This window comes from Streptopelia decaocto, assembly GCF_964273445.1.
Source record: "Streptopelia decaocto genome assembly, chromosome: 1".
Lineage (NCBI taxonomy): Eukaryota > Metazoa > Chordata > Aves > Columbiformes > Columbidae > Streptopelia > Streptopelia decaocto.
Window position 1 is genome coordinate 179,285,488 of NC_138663.1, and position 24,738 is coordinate 179,310,225.

The window sequence follows — 24,738 nt, forward strand, 5'->3', positions numbered from 1 at the left end:
ATCTAGCTATTAAGTAGTGTATCTGGTTTGCTGAAGAGATCTTTGCTCCCTTTCCAAAGTTCACAATCTTGCAGCTTTCTCTTGGATATTTTATCTCTGAGAACTAGTCTTTGAATTAGTATCTTTTGATTTTTTAAATGAAAAGCTGATCTTTATGACAATTGTTTACATAACACCATTTGTGGTCCTTCTGCCCAACCGGACTCTATATTGAGCTCATGGCAAAGTCCTACCCAGGTCACCTTTTGGGGCAGACAACCCCCTTTTCCTGATAATTTAAAGGCACAGACAATTGAAAAGTGAAATTTTGCACATGGTGCTGCCATGGTTCATGCAGATGGACGTAGGCAAGTCCCTCCCACATTCCAAGGGAGGATCATACATGCATCTACTGTTTCTAATCACTTATGATAACTGTTCCCAAATGTTACTCAGAACACTCCTCTCCTAAATCCTTTCCTTCACTTCTTTTTTTTATATAATGAAGCAAAACCAATTTGTTGCCTGTAACAGTAGGCAGATATCTTAATCTTCTAACATACATAATGCCTAGAACAAACTGTTTCTCCATTTGTGATAGCATATGGTAACATGGTTTTCCAACTTTTTTTCCCCCTGGAGTTTAAGCAGAAAAACATGTATTGAAATATCTGTACTTTCTATTTGTCTGTAACAAAAACTGAACTTTGGAAAGCACATCTATGGAAGAACTTATGTACCTCCTAAGTAGCTTGCTGTAAGATTTTCTAGGACTACTTTTTACAATTTGGCTAGTAGTAGAATAATTAACTGACATCAGCGACTACATCTCCATGAATTTAAACCAACATACTTACCAGATACTGCATGGCAATAGATCGCCGGAGAGGCCCAGGAGGACCAATAAGAAAGACATCTTGGCCAAGAAGATCTTTCTGCATTATCCATCTCAAATGGTGGACTACAGACTGGGCCAATGAATCTGTCACTTTGAAACACAAAGACAGAACACATTATTTAATTACGAAAAATGTTACATACCTGGGCATTCACACATTATTTTGCTCTTATTTGCAAAAATAAAACAAAGACACAAAGATGTGCTGCCCTAAAGTTGGACAGCTGAAAAGCAGGGAATTCCACACACCATACACATTAGACTGCTTAATGTACATATAAGTTTATATACCTATCTTACCTGTTGCCTTTTTGACTGCTCAACTTCATTCTTCAAAAAAAACCCCAACAAAAACCAGAAAATAATGTTGTTGATTCTCATTTCACATTAAACTGATCAACTCAAAGACTGGGTTTTATTACCCAATGTTGACTGGACTCCTCAGCATCAGTTAATGTAATATAGATATGTTATTACTAATTTGTAAAATATCAATCCAGCCTATATCCCAATGCTTCTTTGAATCATGAACACAAAAAAAAATACTGTGCTTGCATCAGAATAAGATTAATGTTTGGGGATATATTTGATTTGCTGTTTACTTAAAAGACAGCTGCATTCCTCTTTAGATTTTGACAAAATAAAACACATAATTAAATTGTCAAAGAAATTAAAACCTTGCAATATCACTATGCCAATATCACACAGCTTCCAAAATCATAATAAAATAAAACTCAAAGCAGATCCACTTATTTCTATTAAGAATACAACCCCCCATATTATTTTTAAAAGCAATAGCCTGATTATCACAGCATCACAGAACAGTTGGGGTTGGAAGGGACCTCTGGAGATCATCCAGTCCAAACCACCTGCTAAAGCAGGTTCACCAGAGCAGATCACACAGGAATGTGTCCAGGTGGGTTTTGAATGTCTCCAGAGAAGGAGACTCCAAAGCCCCTCTGGACAGCCTGTTCCTGTGCTCTGGTACCCTCAAAGTAAAGACGTTTCTCCTCATATTCAGATGGAACCTTCAGTCTGTGCCTGTTGCCCCTCATCTTGTTGTTGGGCATCACCAAAAGCAGTCGGGTCCCATCCTCTTGACATCCACCCTTAAATATAATTAACATTATAATATTATATATCACAGTATCACAGTATGTCAGGGATTGGAAGGGACCTCAAAAGATCATCTAGTGCAATCCCCCTGCTGGAGCAGGAATGCCTAGGTGAGGTCACACAGGAACATGTCCAGGTGGGTTTTGAATGTCTCCAGAGAAGGAGACTCCACAACCCCTCTGGGCAGCCTGTTCCAGTGTTCTGTCACCCTTACTGAGAAGAAGTTTTTTCTCAAATTTAAGTGGAACCTCTTGTGTTCCAGCTTTATCCCATTATCCCGTGTCCTATCATTGTTTGCCACCGAGAAGAGCCTGGCTCCATCCTCGTGGCACTCACCCTTTATATATTTATAAACATTAATAAGGTCACCCCTCAGTCTCCTCTTCTCCAAACTAAAGAGACCCAGCTCCCTCAGCCTTTCTTCATAAGGGAGATGCTCCACTCCCTTAATCATCTTCATTGCCCTACGCTGGACTCTCTCCAGCAGTTCCCTGTCCTTCTTGAACTGAGGGGCCCAGAACTGGACACAATATTCCAGGTGTGGTCTCACCAGGGCGGAGTAGAGGGGAAGGAGGACCTCTCTCGATCTACTAACCACCCCGCTTCTAATACACCCCAGGATGCCATTGGCCTTCCTGGCCACAAGGGCACAGTGCTGGCTCATGGTCATCCTGTTGTCCACCAGGACCCCCAGGTCCCTTTCCCCTACACTGCTCTCTAATATGTAATCTCCCAACCTATACTGGAACCTGGGGTTGTTCCTGCCCAGATGCAGGACTCTACACTTTCCCTTGTTAAATTTCATTAGGTTATTCCCCGCCCAACTCTCCAGCCTGTCCAGGTCCTGCTGGATGGCAGCACAGCCTTCTGGCGTGTCAGCCACTCCTCCCAGCTTGGTGTCATCAGCAAACTTGCTGATAGTACGCTCTATTCCCTCGTCTAAATCGTTAATGAATATATTGAATAATACTGGCCCCTGAGGCACTCCACTAGATACTGGCCTCCAACTAGACTCTGCACCATTGACTACCACTCTCTGGCTTCTCTCCTTAAGCCAGTTTGCAACCCACTGAATGGGGGCACCATTCCCACTGCCACACATCACTCTCTCCCCAGAATATTCCTTCCCATACCCTCTAGCAAAGCCTGGCCCTTTCTCAGACCCAAGCAAAAAGCACAAGTGCAAGAGGAAAAGGAGAATACAAGCAAGCCAGGAGGGAGATTTACATATACATGGACATATATGGTTCCTTTCGGCACAATCTGACAAGACTGATGATGGGGTTTGAAGCTGGAGCCTCAAGGGTGGTGTCTTGAATGCTGAAGTACAGTAAGAAAGGAGCAAAGGCAATGAAATTTTCAAATGAACACTTGGTTATTTACCATTTTTCATTGTGGCTACTGGTTGCAATTAGAAGACAAAATTTTAAAATCAAGCCTCAAGTTTTACATCAGCTTTCCCGATGCAGCACGTGTTGGGGAGAGTTCAGCACTGCAGCAATAGTGCCCCTCAGCTCTCAGGCGTTTCAGTTCACCCTCGAATCTTTGTACACCAGAATTAAAATCCTTTTTTGTAAGATCATAGAAACAGTACCAAATGACTGTGTGAGATACAAGAAGGGTTTTTCAAGCATAAAGGTGGCTAAGGAAAACTTTATAAACATTTTTAACTGAATGTTTTGATGTGGCACTCAAGAAAACCACTTGAAATCTTCCACTTGCAGGGAAATCTATATCCTTAAAAACAACATGAACAGGAAAAATATACACACATAGGCAATAAATCTTTGTTTTAGGATTAGCAGAATAATTATAAATAAACATTTCAAGCTTGGTCTGGTTTGTTTTTAAGTAACTTCCACTGACATGCCCAGGATTAGTTCTCACATATGGTATGGTAAGATCATATGGATATAAGAATATTTTCTTCTTCTTCACTGCAATACTGTTTTCCAAGTTATACACCTAACACATACCACACACAACAAGCCAAATATAAATAAATTCCTCACAGAGAATAACATGCTCTTTTCTACGAGATTTTCAAGAAAACTAAGAAAGCTCCTACAACATCTATTCTTTGGGAAATAAAGGGCAATACATGACACCAGAAGAACTGCTCTGTCAAAACTTCACTACTGGACAGGTATGGTAATTTGAAAAGCACCACAGAAATAAAAAGTATTACATTAAAGGTACCATTAAAATTGCAAGACAGAGATCTCACTGAGAAGCTTGTTCATTATTAGTCTACCTGTTGTATGGATATGACAATGTGCCTCTACTGTATTTTTACAATAGCTGTTCTCAAAAATAAAATTTAAAAAAATAATTTTAAAAAAGTTACTTTACTTAAAGAGGACAAATAAGCTTGAAAATCTTGCTGAAAGACTCAATTATTTCATATCAAAAGTCATGCATTAGAAGCACTGCAAAAACAGCTTTGGCAGCATGACTGTACAAATGCCTCTGGTGTAATTCACATAAATACGTGTAGCCATCTTTTTTTTCTTTTTAGGATGGCCTCAAGAAAAAACTTGGGTCAGATTTAAAAGCAGTAGTATAAATAGAAACAACATTTAAGAGTGTTCAGCAGCATCTGCAAGACAAACTGTCATGTAAAAGACAAAAAAACCCCTAAAATTTTAGGAACATGATCCCCCGGCAAACCTGAATATATAAGGCACCTATATTCTTGTCATTGTGTTTAAACAGTCCAAATTTTCTCCAAAATATTAATACGCAAAATCACAGCCAGCACAATGACCATCTGCAAACTCACTCCAAGGAAGCCCATTACAAGTAACATGGAAAATTCAAAGCAAGTATTCCCTAAGGTGAACTGTCATGATAGCAGCTTCCACTTTTCAGTTCCTTCTGTTCTAACATGTGTTTGGGAATACTGGCACATGGCATATCTGTACATCGCTCCAGATATTAAGCCTATTTCAGTTTCCCAGTTATGTCCTTCTAAAATCAGAAGAATGTAAGATTTTCTTTGTACATGCCATCTATGCTGCATAAACTGTTTCCAAAGCACAGTATGCTTTTCAAAAGGAACTTGAGATGCACATACACGTATCTTTAATACTATTTCTATATATTTAGACTATTTTTACTGTGGCCTCTACATTGAAAAGCTTTTACGTTTTCTCTAACACGACTTGAAAAATATTTCTGTTCAAGTACCGTATATTAACTTCACTACAAGCAGCATATAATCATATTCTATGACATTTAGTAGACAGGGCATATTAGCTGAAAGAAGCATCAGTATGTATATTACAGGAATTTTTATTAATTATCCCATGAGTCAGATAGCATCTAACGCAAACTGGGTTTGTACAATCTGTTTAGTGGCACTCTGCTGATTTGCACCAGTTGAGTAGCTGGCCCTATATTCTTAATCTGCAGGATGGTGCGTAGGAAGCCTCTAGTGTATTCTCAAAGACGCCATCTGGCACATGCAGGAGAGTAGTCGGTGCTACAATTTGCTATTCCTGTGTATCAAGGATGGCCAGCGAAAGAAATCGCATGATATTGCTTTGTAATATGTGATAAGTAGGACAACACCTAGCAGAATCTGCACAAACAATTCGTGAAGTGAGCAGCTGAAGCTGAGTGGAGAAATCCCCAAATAAGAAAAGAAGAAAATGTTGTAGATGGATTTTGAAGCAAATGTAGCAGCTGCTGTTGTTTGATCCACAAATCAGCTTTTGATAAAACCAAGACTGAAATGGCTATGCTGGCCTCGGAAATGTTCCAGTTCACTCATACTCGAACTCTTGGCACACGCTACACTCACTGAAGCCATAAGATGCACTGGAGATAGCAGGCAGCATCTGCTGGCAAGTCCTTGTGTCCCACCTACAGAAGAAATCCCATAAATGAAGGAGACACCTACCTCTTCCCACTGTTCAGAGGCAGACAGTTACACGAAATGATTCCTGAGAATATCTATTCCAGATGTGGTACAAAATACATTAGAGCCCATGTCCCTGTATGACTCTAGTTTGGTCAATCACTTAATAACCAACATGCACTTAGAAGACATCAATATATATAATTTTCAACAGAATAAAAAAAGACCTCAGCATAGCCTGAACATTTGCTAAAGTGCATATTCAGAGCCTGAGAATGGTTACTTTATTGGGGGAGGCAAAAATTCATGAGGGGGAAAAAGATCTCCTCCCCATCTAGTTACCAAGGGGTTCTTTTAGATTTTCCTGGCAGGTTGCAGTACATCCCGCACAGAGGGTGGCTGCAGTAAAATACGCTTGAGGAAGGAGGGAACAGGGAGAGAGGCCTTTGCCTAAAAACATAAACACACTCCAAAAAGGTAAAATCCTCACTGAGACTATTTCACTGCTTGTTGAGGCTGGGGGACCATGAAGGAAGAGAGCGATACAATGAAGGAGGCAGTGTGGCCAAGGTGAGGAGGGAGGCACTCCGGTGTGTCCTGCTGTCAGTTGCTTTCGTTTGGCACTTCACACGTAAAACGTTGCTGCTCTTCCAATTTTATGCTGATGCCCAGAGCCTGAGGAGTTTACAAAGTCTCATAGTGTGGTTGCTTCACAGACAGTTTTCACTGGAATACTATTTTTCCTCATAAATTTTTCATGGAAACGGTCTTCATTCCAAAAATTTTTGTTCTTGCGATGGTGAGGAAACAAGCCGCGAGCGTTTGCAGGGGCTTAGAAAGGGGGAGGTTACTCCTTGGATAAGACCATAAAACTCATTTATCATTTATTCCTCCGAGTCAATTGCGTCAAAGGAAGGTATAAGATGTAGACAGGTAAATCATATTTCTCCATGTGAGTATAAATGAAAAGATAATATAAAGTAATCATGTAAAACCAAATAGCTTTCTGGAAGGGACACGGAATGGGATTCAGAAGACTAAATTTCTCTTAGTTACATATAAACATGGAATAAACGAAACTATTCTGAGCTGGATGTAAAACTCATAGGTAAATATGCAGCCAGAGCAGTTATCTGCAGCTCAGACTCCAACTGGAGGGACATATTGTGTCCGCTTTTGAGCACAACAGCTCAGTACAGCCCCGAAAAGTTCAAGAGATTCTAGAAAAGAGTAAGAAGAATTACCAAAAGTCTGGAAGACATGGAAGAGTTAAATAATTCAGTCTAGAGAAGGAGCGACTGAAAATCATAACAACTGTTTTCCAATATGCCAGACAGAATCACAGTGAAGAAAAAAGTAATCTGTACATCATGGTTATGCTAGATAGAACAAGACCCAGGGAACTGAAATATGTCCAAAAAGATCTAAATGAGGCATCAGGAAAAGCTTTTTTCATTAAAGAATGGTTAATTACTACAGCAAAGTGTGCAGAGAAGTTCTAGAACCTACACTGCTGGCACATTTTAAAAAAGGAGAACAAACATCTCTCAGGAACGGTTCGGACTGAGCAGACCTTGCTCTGAGGCACAAGGAACGGTGTAGAACACTCCCTGAGCTCCACCTTCACTGAAGGTTTCCATGTCCATCTGTGTCTTACTCTTAGTGTAGAAAAAAAAGGGATAATGGTGTAGAAAAAAAAAAACACTATTTCAGATTCTGGATTAGGTGGTGCCAGCCAAGTAGCAGATCAGTTGCCAGCCTACATGAAAACTCCAACTGCTGAAATAATCCCCATCTCTGACAACAGGCATCCTTCCTTACGCTAGGAAAGAAGAAATGCCATCACAAAAATCTTCATTAGTGCAAAATTCTGGTCATCCTGCAATACAACCTGTCTCTCTAATGTGTTGACTCTGATACTCAGATTTAAAGTAAGCAGAAAGAAGAATGAACACACGTTCCAGTGCAAATCTGAACCTACTCCGAGCAATACCTGAACACACACGCTTGTCCCTGCTCCAGGACACCGCTCTGGGAGAAGGACACTGGGATGTTTCACTGTTAAGACAATAATGATCTTTCAGGTGAAGAATAAATAACAGGAACTGCTGGCATCACTGAGCCTACTACAGAGAAATAACTTCAATTTCTTCAATATTAAAATAATTCCCTTTCAAGCACAGAAATCCAGTTAGTGCTACCTTTTTGTGTCCATTATTACACACACAAACTTTCTGTTTAAATTTCTCACAATAATTAGTTTTTCATACATCTCAAGTAACAAAAATAACAGGAATTATCACCTAACTCTTTGTATACATGCGTGTTATGTTTGATCACACACTGGGGAGGGTGCTCAGACTCAGGACACCTGGCACAAAACCACGCACTGTTGGAAATTAATCTTCCACAATTCAGTGTAGCTGCATGTAACACGACTACAGCCAAACTCCCAAGTGCACTTGCACCTTCACAGAGCAGCAGAGCTGATGTGGTGTTGGATGAGAACAACCCTTTTCCTGCCGTAATAAGGATTTGCCTTCATTAAACAAAGTGTCCTGGAGGAGCTATGTTAGGAATTGTTTTGTCACGATCAGTAAATACTCATGTACCTGGGGGGAATAACCCCAGGTACCAGTACAGGTTAGGGGTGGACCTGCTGGAAAGCAGCTTTGCAGAGAAGGACTTGGGAGTTCTGGTCAACAGGCTGACCATGAGACAACAATGTGCCCTTGTGGCCAAGAAGGCCAATAGTATCCTGAGGTGCATTAAGAAGAGTGTGACCAGCAGGTCAAGGGAGGTTCTCCTGCCCCTCTACTCTGCCCTGGTGAGGTCACATCTGGAGCACTGTGTCCAGTTCTGAGCTCCCCAGTTTAAGAAGGACAAGGAATTACTGGAGGGAGTCCAGTGGTGGGCTACGAAGATGATCAGGGGCCTGGAGCACCTTTCTTAAGAGGAGAGAGTGAGAAAGCTGGGTCTGTTCAGCCTGGAGAAGAGAAGGCTGAGGGGGGATCTCATCAATGTTTATAAATATCTCAAGGGTGGATGTCAAGAGGATGGGACCAGACTCCTTTCAGTGGTGCCCAGTGATAGGATGAGGGTCAGTGGACACAGACTGAAGCACAGGAGGTTCCATCTGAACATGAGGAGAAAAATCTTTACTTGGGCGGTGCCAGAGCACTGGAACAGGCTGCCCAGAGAGGCTTTGGAGTCTCCTCTGGAGACATTCAAAACCCACTTGGACATGTTCCTTTGCAGCCTACTCTAGGTGAATCTGCTTTAGCAGATGGGTTGGACTAGATGATCTCCAGAGGTCCCTTCCAACCCCAACCATTCTGTGATTCTGTGAAATATCAGGTAGATTGTAATTTCCATACAATTTCCAGAAACCACTAACAAAAGCAGTGCACTGACATGAAGTCAATGTGTAAAAAAACCAAAACCAACGTGCATTCTCACAATTCAATTTTAGATCTAAACTATTATGGAAAGCCACACAAAGTTTCTTCAAAGTACAATTAAAGAAGCAGCTGTGCTTTTCAGGCATGGTGATATTTTAAAAATTTAGGTTTTATTTTTACTGATAAAAGAACAAGCAGTGCAAAAATAAATGCCCTCATTCTAGAATGTGCCAGACAGAGCTATAACAGAAATCCCATTAAAAAAATCCCCTTGTGTATGACTCATTTTAATTGTCACTTATAAGAAAAATAAAAGCAATTTATATTTTATGCACCTTTAATTATCATCTTGCAATAAAAAGCCATTTGCCAACAATAGTAAAACAAATTAATATTTTACATTAACACACAAAATGGAGTACTTCATACAGAACTTGCTAGGCACCTAGCGTAAAACCTCAAAAAGCAAACACATGAAAACTCAAGGTAACCAGCAGTACTTATCTATTTCTGAAAAATGTTACAAGGCTCAATAAAGGAGTTAAAAATCAGTGTAATATGATAACACAAAAATTAAATATTTTGGTATAAATTACATGACAAAATGACAAATTTAAATTTGGTAGGTATTTAACAAATTTACATTCCTTACTGTATGACTTCTTTTTCAGATCTTTAAGGCTATTTTTAAGCCTAGAGTAACGATGCTCTGTTTAGAATAAGTTGTAATGTCCCTAAAATTTGCTGTAAATTATAGATACTTTAATGTGGCTTTTATGTGGCAGAATAACATAAGAATAATCATGCTATTCTACAAAAAAGATGAGCTAGAAAACAACATCATATGCAGCACAAGTAAATGAACTGTGACCGCTTTAATTCCCTCCTTTTAGTTCTTAATCCACTGCAAACATTACAATGTCTGACACCTTTTTTGGGATATTCCTCACATAAGTGGATGACCAAATTATTTCCAGTCTTAGTTCAAAAGAAATCAGGTAAGTACCTTGGGCATTTCAATATTAGTTACTATAATAAAATTTCAAAATATGTAATATTTCAGTTTAGAGATCAGTGTAAATATGCAAGTATGTTCAACTACTTTACACCAAAACATGCTGTATCTACAGAATCATTTACACAGCAAAACAAAAAATGCTGCTAAAACAATTAAAAAATGTTTTAAGTAATGCAGATACTCCCTAAATGCGTAACAAAGAGGAGATAATTGACATGAAGCCAATACAATCTACTCAGTTTCACTAAAGGAATATAACTTTGTTCTCCATAGTAACATAATCCTAGAAGTTAAGCACTAAGGCATAAAAATAATTCTAAATTTAAATATACAAAAAAATTGTACTCAAGGATTTGGAAACAATTTTCTGCTACTAAATACATTAGTATTCTACCTTAATTTTAATTAATTTAATCCTACTGTAAGTACACAAATACTGATCAACAACAGCATGCCAAGCCTGACACGGGCTCCTTTCAGTCATGATCATTAAAAAAAAAAGAAAAAAAAAGAAAAAAATAATAATACACCTAATATGTGCTAACAAACATTACTTCTGGCTGTAGTACCAGATTTTAGCTAAGATCCAATCATCCTGTACATTTCCAGGTTTAAAAACCTTGATGCTATCAGATTAGTTTTCAACCACTTTTTCCTCCTTACGATTGTTAACTAGAAAAATCTCTGATTCCTTAGCTCTACCAACTCTCTTATCTCCACAGTCCAAAGAACTGAAATAAATGATGTTACAGCAACTTAGATCTAACATTTACCTTGCTGAAAAGTGCAGACTGACCAAAACATGTAACAGTGACTGCCATGGTGTGGAGGAGTGGAAAGCAGGAAACATTCATAAAATTAACACATTTGGTACAGCACAGAAAACCAGAAAGCAAAACAGCCTACAAAAAATATAACTACGTGAACCAGATCACATTAGTCATTGGCATAGACAACCAATGTCCTTACTTCATTATTAAAATGATAAAATAGGCATCCAAAATAAATTATGAAAGGCAAAAATCTATCATTTAAGAAGCTATAAAAAGTAATAATACAGAGCAGCACTTAAGAGATTCCTGTATAATGGGTGGAATCAGAGATACAGTATAGAACTCAGCAAAGACAGCCTTTGCCAAATCACATGTTTTTTTCAAAATGATGGTTCTTAGACAATTTAAATAAAGTCAGTGAGGTGACTTGACTGAGTAAAATTTTTAGAATCAAGCCTTGAAATCCATTAAAAGGAAAGCAGATTCTTACTGTAGTTCTGTGGAACAAGTTCTGGGTTCTTCGGAGTTTTGAGTTTAAAAGATACATCTCCAATAGTAACAGTATCACCTAAAAAAGAGAAAAGAAGTCTTTCAGTTCCCAGATATTAAAGTGTATAATGTCCTTATATTAAAGTTTAAATCATGTGCTAAGGCTGACTGTGTTCACAAAGCAGCCTCTAATGTATTTGAGATTAGTCTACTAATTAGTCTCTTCTGCTTTTCAATAGATCAGGTACCCAAACAATCTACATTTAATTAATATTCCTCAACTTTTCCCTTTTGTGGCTGTTCTTATAACCATAACTTACTTTGTTGGGACCTATGGAATTCAAGCTTGCCATAAAACCATGTTCCAGCTACCACCATTGATTTCTTGCATGAAATCCTTAGCCCCTTTGTCCACAGGATCAGCTAGAAACACTTGTCGTGGTGATGATTTTCCCAAGTTTTCAAGCAGCCTGAAACAGCTTCTCTTGGAAGTACAAAACTACGTGCTCATGTCAATGGGCCCTTCCTGTACTCCATGACTGTAGGGCTGCAAAACCCGACACCCTTCCAAGGTTTGAGAGGTCTCAAGCATTTCTTGCTCTGGATTTCACCAAAACTAAAGCGCCTGCCATTTTATTTAATGGTCTCCCACTATGACCTGCCTGTGTTATCTCCTTCTGTAAAAGCAGGCTTGAATTAAATTGCAGGGCACGGTCTGTGTACTTTGTCATGGAAATCAGAAGTGAAATCTAGTTTGCAGCCAGGAAATGGGCGAGCACCAAGACGGCAGCATTCACAGAGAAAAACAGCACAACACTCAAAACCCATGAAACCAAGAAAATGAGCTGCAGATCGGCAATAAACCCAAGGTTTATTTTTTTGAAGAGCCCATCTGGGCCATGCAAATGAGCTCACAAGTATTAAGATCATGAAACTAAGATGACTATAGTAAAATGATGTTTTTTCCATTTCTGTTGCTGAAGATATCACCACCTTCACTGCCCAACAGGCACTGCAGTGCGTGTGTGAGGACGAAGGATCACTGGACTGAGACGGCTGCGCAGGGTGCAGTTCTGCCCCAGCACTCTGATTACACTGCCTTTCCACGAACCGAGGCCAAGTTTTGGAACAGTTTCTTGTGCTTTTCTCAGAAACGAGATGTAGAAAGTACATAGTCCACAAACAAGATCCAACTCTAAAAATCATAGAATCATAGAATGTCCTGAGTTGGAAGGCACCCACAAGGATCATCAAATCCAACTCCTGTCCCTGCACATGACAACCCCACAGTTCACACCATGTGTCTGAGGGTGTTGTCCAGTCTCTTCCTGAACACTGTCAGACTTGGGGCTGTGACACCTCCCTGGGGAGCCTGTTCCAGTGTCCACCACCCTCTGGGGGAAGAACCTTTTCCTGATGTGCAACCTGAACCTCCCCTGGCACATCTTCCTGACATTCCCTCAGGTTCTGTCACTGGTCACCAGCGAGAAAAGATCAACGCCTGTCCCTCCTCCTCCCCTTGTGAGGAAGCTGTAGCCACCATAAGGTTTCCCCTCAGTCTCCTCCAGGCTGAAGAATCCTTTCATAGGTCTGCACCTTGTCCTGTTCCACGCAAGAGGACGCAGCCTACAACCACCTATCTCCAGCAATGCGTAAAGAGTCAAAGAGTTCAGAAGGCCAATGCTGGAACCAGACAGGGAGGTGCTGAAGAGGAAGCCTGTCCAAATTAACACAGGCAAATAAAACTCTCATACACACAGCAGCTCTCCTTCCAGCCAGCAGTGACTCTGGTTTTGCATTCAAATGCTGGTCTCTTCCAGCACACCCAGATGTTACTGCAGATCCCACAGGGGCAAGAATCCCCAGGTTCTGACATGACTCACACAATCCATGGGAAAGGTCACACATTTAGAACTAGATTTGTATCACCCAGAGGAGAATCACCTGCAGCAGGAAGCATCCAAGAAAGGATTAGAGCTGATTTCCTCCCACATTTAAGGTCTTAACAATGACACTGAGAATGGGATTCACAGCCTGACATACATGCCTGCATGTGCCTCTTTATATTGTTCCTGAAGTCCAAATAATCAACTCCCCATTTTTCCCTTAAAATATTGACAGAAAGCAGTAAGCTGGTGGTTGTTCTGACATTTAATGTGACAACACAGTACTTCAACGGCTTGTCAGAAAGTGGGAGACTTAGGCAATGGCACTACTGCTAAATAAAAGGTGGCCAAGGGTTCATTCCTGGTCCTAAGGACAATCAGCACCAAGCAGTTTCCAGCCTCCCTGCTAGAGCTCAGCACCCTCCCTTGGCAGATCTGTGTCAGATAAGCAGTAGAATGGTACAAACAGAGCTGGGGCCCAGCTAATGATTCAGGGTTTCAGCTCATTTCCTGGGACTCACTAAATTTGCAGTTCAAAAGCACCCAAAAGGGCCATGCCCTCTTCAGCCTGAAGGTTCAAACTCACTCCAAAAAAAACTCCAGCAATGGCTTAGGGGTCCGGTCCCCGTTCTGGGAACTGTTATATATCTTATATTAAAGAGTCACTAGACAACAGACACAGCCACTGCAGGGAATAAAATCCAGGCTCCAGCTCCCCCAGGATTCTGTCCATTTCTCTAAGTGTTAAAGCAAGAAAAACTATTTTACTGCCTAAGCATCACCTCCTGTTCCTCTTCTTCTGCTGCAGCTCAAATCACTCTTTCCCACTGGGGAACAGCTAAAGGATTGACCAAAATGCCTCCAAGGCGATGAAAACATCCTACGAGCCCACTGCTTCTTGCAAAAGTTGACACGTCTCTCATTAGCTCAGCTAGGAGGAATTTTAACATTCTAAAAAGAGCAAGTTGCCTGATATATCCTTAGGAAATTAGTGCCAGTTTATTTTCTCACCATTCCCCAGCCAACATGCAATGAGATAGGAGTATATGACTAATTAGCCCCTACCTTAAATCACCTCAGCTTCGTAAATACCCTTCCATGCACACACAGTCTCTCAAAACACAGCAGGGACAAGATGCCGAAACAAAAAGGTGTCAGACTTTTTCAATACATTGGAATGATGATATCATCTAAAGGAGAGAATTTTAATTACCTATTTCACTGGCACAGTACTGAAAAGCCTTAGTTGATTTCCTGTACTCCCCTTCTCCTCCCACCCCAAAAAAAAGCACACCACAACTGAGTTTTGTCTAAGTGAAAAACAGAAAATGCATCTCTTCTGGTGGTATTTATGTCAGTCCATAACATGCTACCCTTGATCAAGTCATGGCCGAAAACGCCACAAATCTTCCAGCCATAAATGGACCCTATAAATTTTCATGAATATTGGGCTGGGAAGGGAACAAGTTCTGGAGAAAGCTGAGCACACAAAATCCCTAGCATACAGGCAGGACATTCTGCTTTTACCAGGTTTGTTGCTGCCTGGAGACAAATGTTGCTTTCAACTTGCATCTGTCCACAAAGCAAAAATATTAGCAGTGTTTAATAGAACTTCAGGCAGCATTAAACCATGACAGCACAGTCTATTTTTCTAGCTAAATGAGCACAAGGGGAATTAGCCCACTAATCTTATCACACACTTCCACCTGAGCTATATTTTCTTGTCTAATTTGTTTCTTCCATACTTATTTAAAATCTCATGTTTGGTTACCTCTTTTCCACTGAATTTCCAAACTCTTTGAACAGAGATGTCATCCCAGACAAGCTTTTTCCAACGTTTCACCAGCTGGCAAGGAACTAACAACAGACTGCCTGGTGAAACAGTGGTGTTAAATCAGCAAGATTCATAATCTGAGAACATATATCCCAAAGGACTTGTCTTCTCTGCAAATTACGGAATAGCCGATAAATATGCCAAACCAACTCACAAGCTACTACCCCAGTATTGTGGACAAAAGACGTACACGGGGTTTTGCAATGGAGGCTTTGTAGCCTGTTGCTCAGGCAAACAGTGAAGCTGTGCCCCTGCCTGCTTATTTCCCACACAAAAATCAGTAATCTTAGTTATCACAGTCTTTGGGGAAAAAAAGTGGGATAAAAGCAGAACCCTGATCTACACAAAGACCTATGGCTGCTGAAACAAAGCAAGAGCCAAATAAACCAGAATTCAAAGGATAAGGGAACGTGGCCATCCCATTCAGGGGGTGGTCAACAATGAGACAAAGCAGGTCATCTAAGAGCCCACGCAATATGGAGTAGAAATTGGGTGGGCACATAAAGGTCATGACTCAATAATGAGACCCTGAAGAGATTATCTGAAATAAGGAAGATATGAAAACAGCCTGAATACATGCAATGAGCTCTTTCTCCTGCACCTGGAACAGACAGGTGTGAATTGCACCTCTGGCAAAATGGCACTTCACCCATGCACGTACAGGTGGCCAGTCACTGCAACACTCTGAACCTAGTGCGCGTTCTCCTTTAGAGGCACATTTTAAAAGGACCACAATATTAATACCTACATCTGCTTGTTACTATTACTGACAAGGGTTCTTCAAGTGAGCAAGCCTATTTCTTCCATTCAGTCCACTGAGGGCAACTGAATAGAAAGGCACTACCACCTTCAGCTCCAAGCCCCTCAGCTGCAGAGGTGGCAGTCAGGGGCTGGAGGAGCACTTTCGCAGAGCATCCCTGCATGAACACCCTATGCTTTTATTCTCCCCCCAGCATCTAACAGAATCAAAGAATGGTTGGGGTTGGAAGGGACCTCTGGAGATAATCTAGTCCAACCCACCTGCTAAAGCAGGTTCACCTAGAATAGGCTGCAAAGGACCACATCCAAGTAGGTTTTGAATGTCTCCAGAGAAGGAGACTCCACAGCCTCTCTGGGCAGCCTGTTCCAGTGCTCTGGCATCCTCAAAGGAAATAAGTTTCTCCTCATATTCAGATGGAACCTCCTGTGCTTCAGTCTGTGTCCACTGACCCTCATCCTATCACTGGGCACCACTGAAAGGAGTCCGGTCCCATCCTCTTGACATCCACCCTTGAGATATTTATAAGCATCGATGAGATCCCCCCTCAGCCTTCTCTTCTCCAGGCTGAACAGACCCAGCTTTCTCACTCTCTCCTCATAAGAAAGATGCTCCAGGCACCTGATCATCTTCACAGCCCCCGCTGGACTCCCTCCAGTAATTCCTTGTCCTTTTAAACTGGGGAGCCCAGAACTGGACACAGTACTCCAGATGTAGCCTCACCAGGGCAGAGTACGTCGTACTCACCATTCTCCAATATTGAACAGTACAATTCAATGGACCTTTGTTCTGACCCACCACAAATGCTTTTCTGTTACGATCTCAGCAAGAAGGCTTCTTGAAGATGCAGCTTTATTGTGCACTTGGCACCTTTGATCTGTCTTCTATTTAAAAGCTGGTATAACACCAACTATCCGTCTTCTCCTCTCCCACTCCCAGGAAGAAACTAATCCTACTATTTTTTCCTATATGTTGAGAAGCAAAAGCTGTTGCTGCTTAAATTATTCACAGCAACACTGGTCATATATGAAGATAAACAGATTGCACCTCAACTACAGTTTAAGAACTTAAGAAGGAGAAAAAAGTTTTATTTCTTCTACTCACCATTTTTCTGGTGAAATAACACGTTAAGAAAAAAAGTAGGAAATGAACAAATTTGAAAAGGTTATTTTTAAATCAAGAAAAAAACGCCCTGCACAGATCTATATGTGTGTTTAGTTTTTCAAGTGCACAAGAGAAACAGTTCCGATTTTGTCTGTAAATCTTTATATTATCAGGGGGGTTGTGAGACACTACAATGAAGCTTCAGGAATGCTGAGTTTTTAGGTGGCTGAAATTATTGTCTTTTGGCCTCTTTAGTCCTGAATTTATGTGAGATCAACACATTCCAACAGTCATCTTGGTATATTACACATTCACTTGTACACAGACCATCCATCTGGTCTCAAAAGCCAGTTACAGCAAGAGCATATTAAAACTGTGAAGGTGCTAAGCTTTGCTAACATTAATTTCTGTGTGATAAGATCACACCTGTCAGAGGAAAGTTAAAAATCTGTATTATATTCAAATGTGTATTTCCAGGTCTTAATTTCATTCTAATGTGAAGGAAAATACAGAATAAAAAGATGCTTTTAACTGATATTTATCCAGTACATTTCCATAAGGGCATGGGAAAGAGTGTCAGCCCTCATCCTTGAAGAGCCAACTTATTTTGAAGAAACAGTAATGACACTTTTCAGGATTTTCTTTATCTTTTTCCTCAACGTTTCTGAATATATTACTCAGAGAAAAAGGGAACGGAAAAGGAGGAAAGGAAAGAAGAAGGAAAGGAAAAGGGAAAAGGGAAAAGGGAAAAGGGAAAAGGGAAAAGGGAAAAGGGAAAAGGGAAAAGGGAAAAGGGAAAAGGGAAAAGGGAAAAGGGAAAAGGGAAAAGGGAAAAGGGAAAAGGGAAAAGGGAAAAGGGAAAAGGGAAAAGGGAAAAGGGAAAAGGGAAAAGGGAAAAGGGAAAAGGGAAAAGGGAAAAGGGAAAAGAAGGAAAAAGGCTACTTTCACGGCTGCAAACATTACACACAGTCACTGGGTAGTACTGTAACCTATTCTGCATCTTACATTAGTACTGGCAGCCCCCCAAACCCATGAGTAAGAGGGACAGAAACCCATTCCCCACACTCACTGAGTTTGTAAGCAAATTAATCTTCATTACAGTCACTCTTCTTTTTCTGAGCAAAAGAAAGTTTTTCCCTCTAAGAAACCAAAATAATGACTTCAAATATAAAAGTTGAGTATTACCAGATTTCTACTCAATGTTACTGTTAGACCCTCTATGTTCTTAATTTATAGTTCTGAAGCTAATGTCTGATTTTTCAATTATCTGCTTTAGGCTAATGATTCTCTTTAAAGTCCAAAGCACCATTAAAATAAAATCTTGGTCTTTACTGTAGGAAGTGATCCTTTTCCTCCATTTTTCTTCATTAGCTGAGGATCAACAACATAAATGTGGATTCTTTTCTGACATCCAATCATGTAGGAAGCTTACAATCATTTCTATTTTTCATTAGGGCCAACAGCATACCCTAAGGGTACAGAGCCTGATAATGCTCAATTACAAAAGTGTTAGGATGTGAAAAGTCAGATTTAAATATGTTTAATACCATGATGACCTCAAATAGGCCTAATATATACATTTCAGAACATGTCTTAGGAATACACTTAACATGTCAAAGAAGTACTAAGTCGCCCATTTCATCAGCTATCAAAACACCTTAGAAATACTGGTTGGAGTGGACTTGGAAGCACCTTCTCCAACTTACTGCTCACCATCAGCATACCACCAAGACCAGATCTGGTCAGCTGTGGCTCTGGCTCACTGAGCCTCAAAAACCTTCAAGGATGGATGTTCCACAGCCTTTCTAGCCAACTTTTGCTGCTGCACTACTCTCCCAGCAAAAACGTTTGTCCTATTGTCCAGTACGAGCCCCCCAAGCCCCGATTTGTGATGACTCTCTCTTGATATAATACATTATTTGCCACTATTAAGTGAAGTTAGACTTCATCATCTTTTCAATTATAATTCTAAGTTGCCAACAGATTTCTCCTACTTTAGGCCTCTCCTTGAAAGACTAACAAGCCCAGATGCCTCAGTTTCTCCTCACCATCAGGTGTTCTAAGCCTCTAACAATTTTGGTAGTCCTCAAGTGGACTCCATCAGTTTCTCAATATCTTCCTAGAACTAGGGAACCCAAAACCAGACACGGCATTCCAGGTGGAGCCTCACCAGTGCTTTCTAGAGATGAATCATCCCTTTGCCATTGCTCACCTCCCCGCTAAGGTAGCTCAGTCTGTGGTTCACCTTATTTGCTATGAGGTGTTGGCTCATATTCAACCAGACAACTACTGGAACTTCACAGCCTTTTCAACAAAGCTGCTACTCAGTCCCTCTCCAGTCTGTAGTGACACACAGAAACACTTAAGTCCAGTAGCAGAACTTCACACTTCTCAAACTTTTTGAGGTTTCTGTTGGCCCAGTTCTCAAGTTTATCAAGTCCCTTCTGGACTAAAGATCCACAGTTTGTCAGATGGTAGTGATTTTGTTCCTACATACCAAGTAGCACTTTTACACTCCTGTTGTCTGTCCTTATGTCCACTTTTGTATGCCCCTTTTTTGTATTTTAGTTGACTGAGAAGTTTCCTGCTTGGCCAAGCAGGCCTCCTGCTGAAATACCAGATCTTCCTGCACTGTGGAATGGTTCATTCCTTGAGCTGTCATTAAGTTTTCTTTAAAAATCTACACGGTCTCCTGGGCACCTTTCTTCATGGTTGTTATCCAAGGAATTCTACCTACCAGTCTCCTGAATAAGTGAAAGCCTGCAGTCCTTAAGCCCAGGATCCTACTTCTGCTGCTCACCTTCCCAGCCTTCCTCCAGATCCACACCTCAATCATGTTATAGTCACTGGGATCCAGTCTGCCACCTATGACCAAAACAGCCACAGTTTTTCCCTACCTGTGAGCAGCAAATGAAGTGAAGTTACCCTGACCCAGCTCTTTGCCACCTGCATTACAAAATTCTTACCCACACAGCCTAGAAACCACCAAAAGAGCACATGCACGATGCCAGACTGCCCTCCTAGCAGATGTCTGGCTGGTTGAAATCCCCCATGAACATGAGGCCACATGAGGGGAAGGTTTCTGCCAGCTGTCTTTGGAAAGCGATACCCACCTCCTCTTAGTCATACAGTAACAGATGCCCACCACGTCCCCAACATTCCCTTTCAAATCTCCTGTGGCCAATGCTACTTCTGGGAAAATTAACTTATATTGTTTTAAACCTATATGAAGATTTATAAAGTACAGTTTGCTCAGTGCAAAAAAAAAAAAAGCCAAATTATCAGTTTGTTCCAAACTGAGCTTAGGTATCAAATGTATTAGTATAATTTCAATAACGTATTTCAACTACAATGGAAAACCAACAATTTAAAAAAAAAAAAAACCAACACCTTCTTACTTATTGCAAAGATACCAAAATAGACAAAACAGCTTTAAATTTCATTATGGCATCTCCTACGCAACTATCCCGACTCCCTGAGTTTGCCAAGCAGGTAACTTCAGTCTTATATATTAAAATGAGCAGGACATGCAGAGCACACCAACACATAGCAGGACTGCAACAGTTGCTAAACAGGAAAATTTAAATTTTGAACAACCACTAACCTTTACAACTCAGAAGCTATTTACTGGCATCCGCTCACAGGAACAACAGTGAAACCCTACCAAAGAGCATACAGAAACTTATCTGCCTGACAGCTCATCCCTTTTTTTCTGGCTATATCAGCATGTCTAATAAAAGACACTATCTTTTTGCCACCAGCCTTTTGTCTCTTAAATATTAGAATAATTAGAAATAACTCAAGCATAACTCCACAAACTTCCACAGACAACTGGCTTTGAAAATTCCCGTCTCTGTTTGCTGCCTTCTCTGTGCTGACGTAACAACTGTTTGTAAGGCCTTGCCATAAATCAAATCACTGGAATTGTTTCAGCCACCACAATGCAGCCCTGTAAGTACAACTACGAAGGCAATGAACAATAACAGGAATGTTAAGAGAAATATGAAAGAATGAAGTCTCTTCAATACGTTTTGCCAGTGAAAAAATATTGTCAGAACCACACTTCCAGCTGTCAACACGTGAACTTCAACAAGATAATGACACAGGTGAAGCTGGAAACGGCAATGTGCTGGAAAGCATTTACATCCATTATTAACCATTTCTTTAGTCTTTGGACAGTGATAGGCCCTGAAAATAAGAAGCAAACCTGGATGGGCAGAGCTGCAGAAAACAGCTAATGAAACTAGTACATATTTTGATCTACACAAGTGAAAAAGTCTAAGTTGTTTTATGTACATTGAGCAGCAAAGCACACAAGAAATATTACCTTGCCTGTACTATCTGACAGGCAATGATTTTTGATTTTCAGCTCTTCAGTTTTCACAAAATTCAGCATTTGTTCCCACCAACTCCTTAAAGCATCTCTAATATTGTGCATTCTGTCAGATTTTTTTGAAAATTTCACATTACATAGAGATAGATGCAAATAATTAAATGCCAGTGAACCAAGTCACAGAGAACTTCACTCTGTTCATGCATTTATTACTACAAATGGCATTTCCCTCAATAAATGAGTTGTGCAAATCCAAACCTTTCCTAGCTATTCCCATTACCCTTTAGTCACCGTGTGCCTCTGACTTTGAGATATCTCTTAAGCTTTACCACTAGAAAGCTCTGGCAGTTCCTCCACAGCCCCCAGTGCACCAGCAGGTCATATTTGCATTACAAAGCCTAAGCTAAAAAGCTGAGCATGACTCCTTCACATATAACAAGACAAAAACTGACAACAATTTCTCCCTTACACTTAAAAGGTACCATCACAGAGAGTAAATCCGATCTGGCAGGAATGTCAGATCCAAATTACTGGGTAGACAACAATTTGCTATTTGCTTGACTTTAAACAGCTCCCAGGCCTTTCAGAAATATTTTCTTTATCACTAGGGAAGAGACCCGCTACCTCAAAACCGCTTACAAGACTTGTAATTACAGAAGCTGCATAGAAATAGCAAAAACACATAATGTGCACAAAATTTCAGACCATCTCTTTGTAACTTCAGTAACCTCCAAGGAGTGATAGGGCCAGCAAGAAGGATGTACAATAATGTTTAAAATAAAATGAATTTTTAAAAACCCAAACAAATAATAAACAGTATTCTTAATACCAAGGGGCCAAATACACAGGAGCACAGGAAGCACTATACAGAATGAGATGTCTCAGGTGCTGGGAGGGCCAATATCCCTAATATTATCTCTTAGCCTGCCTTTAATAAACTATGAGATTGTCTAGAGCTTTGCGAGTTAAATCTTTCTACCAAAACTATTACCATCATTGATTGTAACTGGGAATACTGTATTGTTCATATACATATACAGCGTATTAATGAATATTGCCAAGTTACACTCACTTACATTCCACAGCACATGGAAATTATGAAGTATTTTCAGTAATACTGCATTTGCTACCATTTCATTTTGCTGAATTTCTTCTTGTTCTTAAGGTTATTCATCCCAACAAAGGGCTGAAAAGTCCAGAGCTACCCTCTTCAGCTGCTTCTTTGTTAATTTGTTCCCTTAACTCCTATTTGTTTTAAGATAAATAATCCTAGTTTTTTATAGTACTTTTCACAAATAAAATATTTTCTATTCAAAAATTCTTGAGGGAATTCTATAGTTATCAAATCCTCAAAGGCTTCCTTTTTGAGGAACCTTTGAGAAACCAAACATATTCAAAGAAATTAACCAGTCAACTAATAAAAAGATTATAATAAAATTAAAATGGAGATAAATGGTATTAAAGGGGAGCAATTAAGAGCCTTAGAGAGTACCCCACCATCAGAATCACTTGCTATCATTCTGCCTCCCTAATTTACAGCTGCTCATTGCTCGCTCTGCATTTAGTAGCTTTGTTGCTTTTGGCATTCATCCAGAAAAGCGCCAGCTACCACAGGCATATGTCACCGTTTCCAAACACCACTTTTGCTCCCCACGGGCCTCTCATCTGTTCTCTAGGGTCACCGCAGGACACTCCAGGACAGTTCAGTTCACCCCTCCTACCACATGCAAGCTCAAGGTCAATTACTGTGCACTGCAGGTACAACCAAACACACACCAGCCTTGGCAACCCCTGACACATCTGTGGCTTTGCGAACAGAGGAAGGATGAAGCCAGGCAGTGCAGAACCAGAAAGCATGGCGAGGCGCTGGATGGAGAAGAGCGGTTGGCACAGGCACAGGTTGTGGGGCTCTCCTTGCTTTGCTGCGGGTCAAACGCTCTGGAGAGGAAACCATGGAAAGCCGCACTAAGTGACCCTGCCAGCCTGTGACTGAACTCCGCCCTCTCCTCTCACACAATACTCATTAAAAAATAAAACAGGGAGGGCAGCGCCAACGGGACAAGCCAGCAGCCCGTGAGGTGCAAACCTGCCCCCAGGCCTCGCCCGGGCCTCCCGGCTGAGGGCAGAGCGAGGCTGCCCACACGTGCCCGCTGTCAGGGCCTGTGGGTCGGCCTGGGCGAAGGAGGCCAGTGGGGGGCTGTAGGGATCCCGGGCCACCCCGCGGGGGCCGGGGGTCGTTACCTGAGCTGTGCAGCGCCCGGACCTCCCGGCGGCCGTACCGCGCCGCGGCCGCGCCGCCGCCCAGCACCTGCCGCAGGAGCAGGCGGACCCTGCGCGCAGCGGGAGCCCCGGGCCCGCCGCCCAGGCACAGCACCTGGGACTGCATGGGGCTGCGGGGAGGCCGCCGGGCCGGGCCGAGCCGAGGCGGGGAAGGGAAACGCCGAGGCACAAAGTCCCACCGGAAACCAGCGCCGGGCCGAGCGGCGGCCGGGGCGGGGACGGGCCGGCGGGTGCGCAGCAGGCTGAGCCTGACTGTGCCGCCGGGGTGCCTGGGGACGGCGGGCAGGGCTCATTTCGTCCCCAGCTGTGCCGGAGGGTGTAGGGAGGACCTGGCCGGACGGGGAAGCAATGGCAGGGGGAGCCCTGGGCCCTTTCAGGCCGGGCAGGCGCGGCCGGAGCGGGAGGCGCCCCGGGCCCCTCACTGTCCCCTCAGCTTCCCCTCACTGTCCCCTCAGCTTCCCCTCACTGTCCCCTCAGCTTCCCCTCACTGACCCCTCAGCTTCCCCTCACTGTCCCCTCAGCTTCCCCTCACTGTCCCCTCAGCTTCCCCTCACTGACCCCTCAGCTTCCCCTCACTGACCCCTCAGCTTCCCCTCACTGACCCCTCAGCTTCCCCTCACTGACCCCTCAGTTTCCCCTCACTGTCCCCTCACCGTTGGCCGCTGTTCGGGGGCTGATACCCCGGTATGTTCTGTAAGAAGAATTGGGGTGTCAGCTCTGGGGACGACGCGTTGTTTTAGTTTTTTTGCTTGTTTGGTTTGGAGGTGGGGTTTTTTTGTATGAAAGAGGCTGAAGTCGCTAGCTGGAAGCGTTTAAAACACCCTGGAACGCGTGGTGTGGGCAGCGGTGGCTGAGGTAAAATCCTTGTGCCGAAGACATTTCCTATCTCTGACTTCTTAAACGCTCATGAATTTACGGGACCTTCTGTCCCAGTGCCACCCTGCACCTGTGTTCATGATTACGTTACTTTTATACCTTAAGAAGAATTTGAACTGTGTTATTCAGGAG

At 41.8% G+C, this 24,738-nt stretch overlaps 1 protein-coding gene across 1 annotated transcript in view; it reads right to left on the bottom strand.

The window, feature by feature from the left end:
• Nucleotides 1-23,913, bottom strand: part of VWA8 (von Willebrand factor A domain containing 8) — a 186,568-nt gene extending 162,655 nt beyond the window's left edge. Inside the window, exons 1-3 of the mRNA XM_082050523.1 lie at nucleotides 23,692-23,913; nucleotides 11,538-11,615; nucleotides 837-967 (exon numbers count right to left, since the gene is read on the bottom strand). Of these exons, the coding sequence (XP_081906649.1) occupies nucleotides 837-967; nucleotides 11,538-11,615; nucleotides 23,692-23,836 (354 nt within the window). The 5' untranslated portion in view covers nucleotides 23,837-23,913. The remainder of the gene's footprint in view (nucleotides 1-836; nucleotides 968-11,537; nucleotides 11,616-23,691) is intronic.
• Between the last annotated feature and the right edge of the window lie 825 nt (nucleotides 23,914-24,738).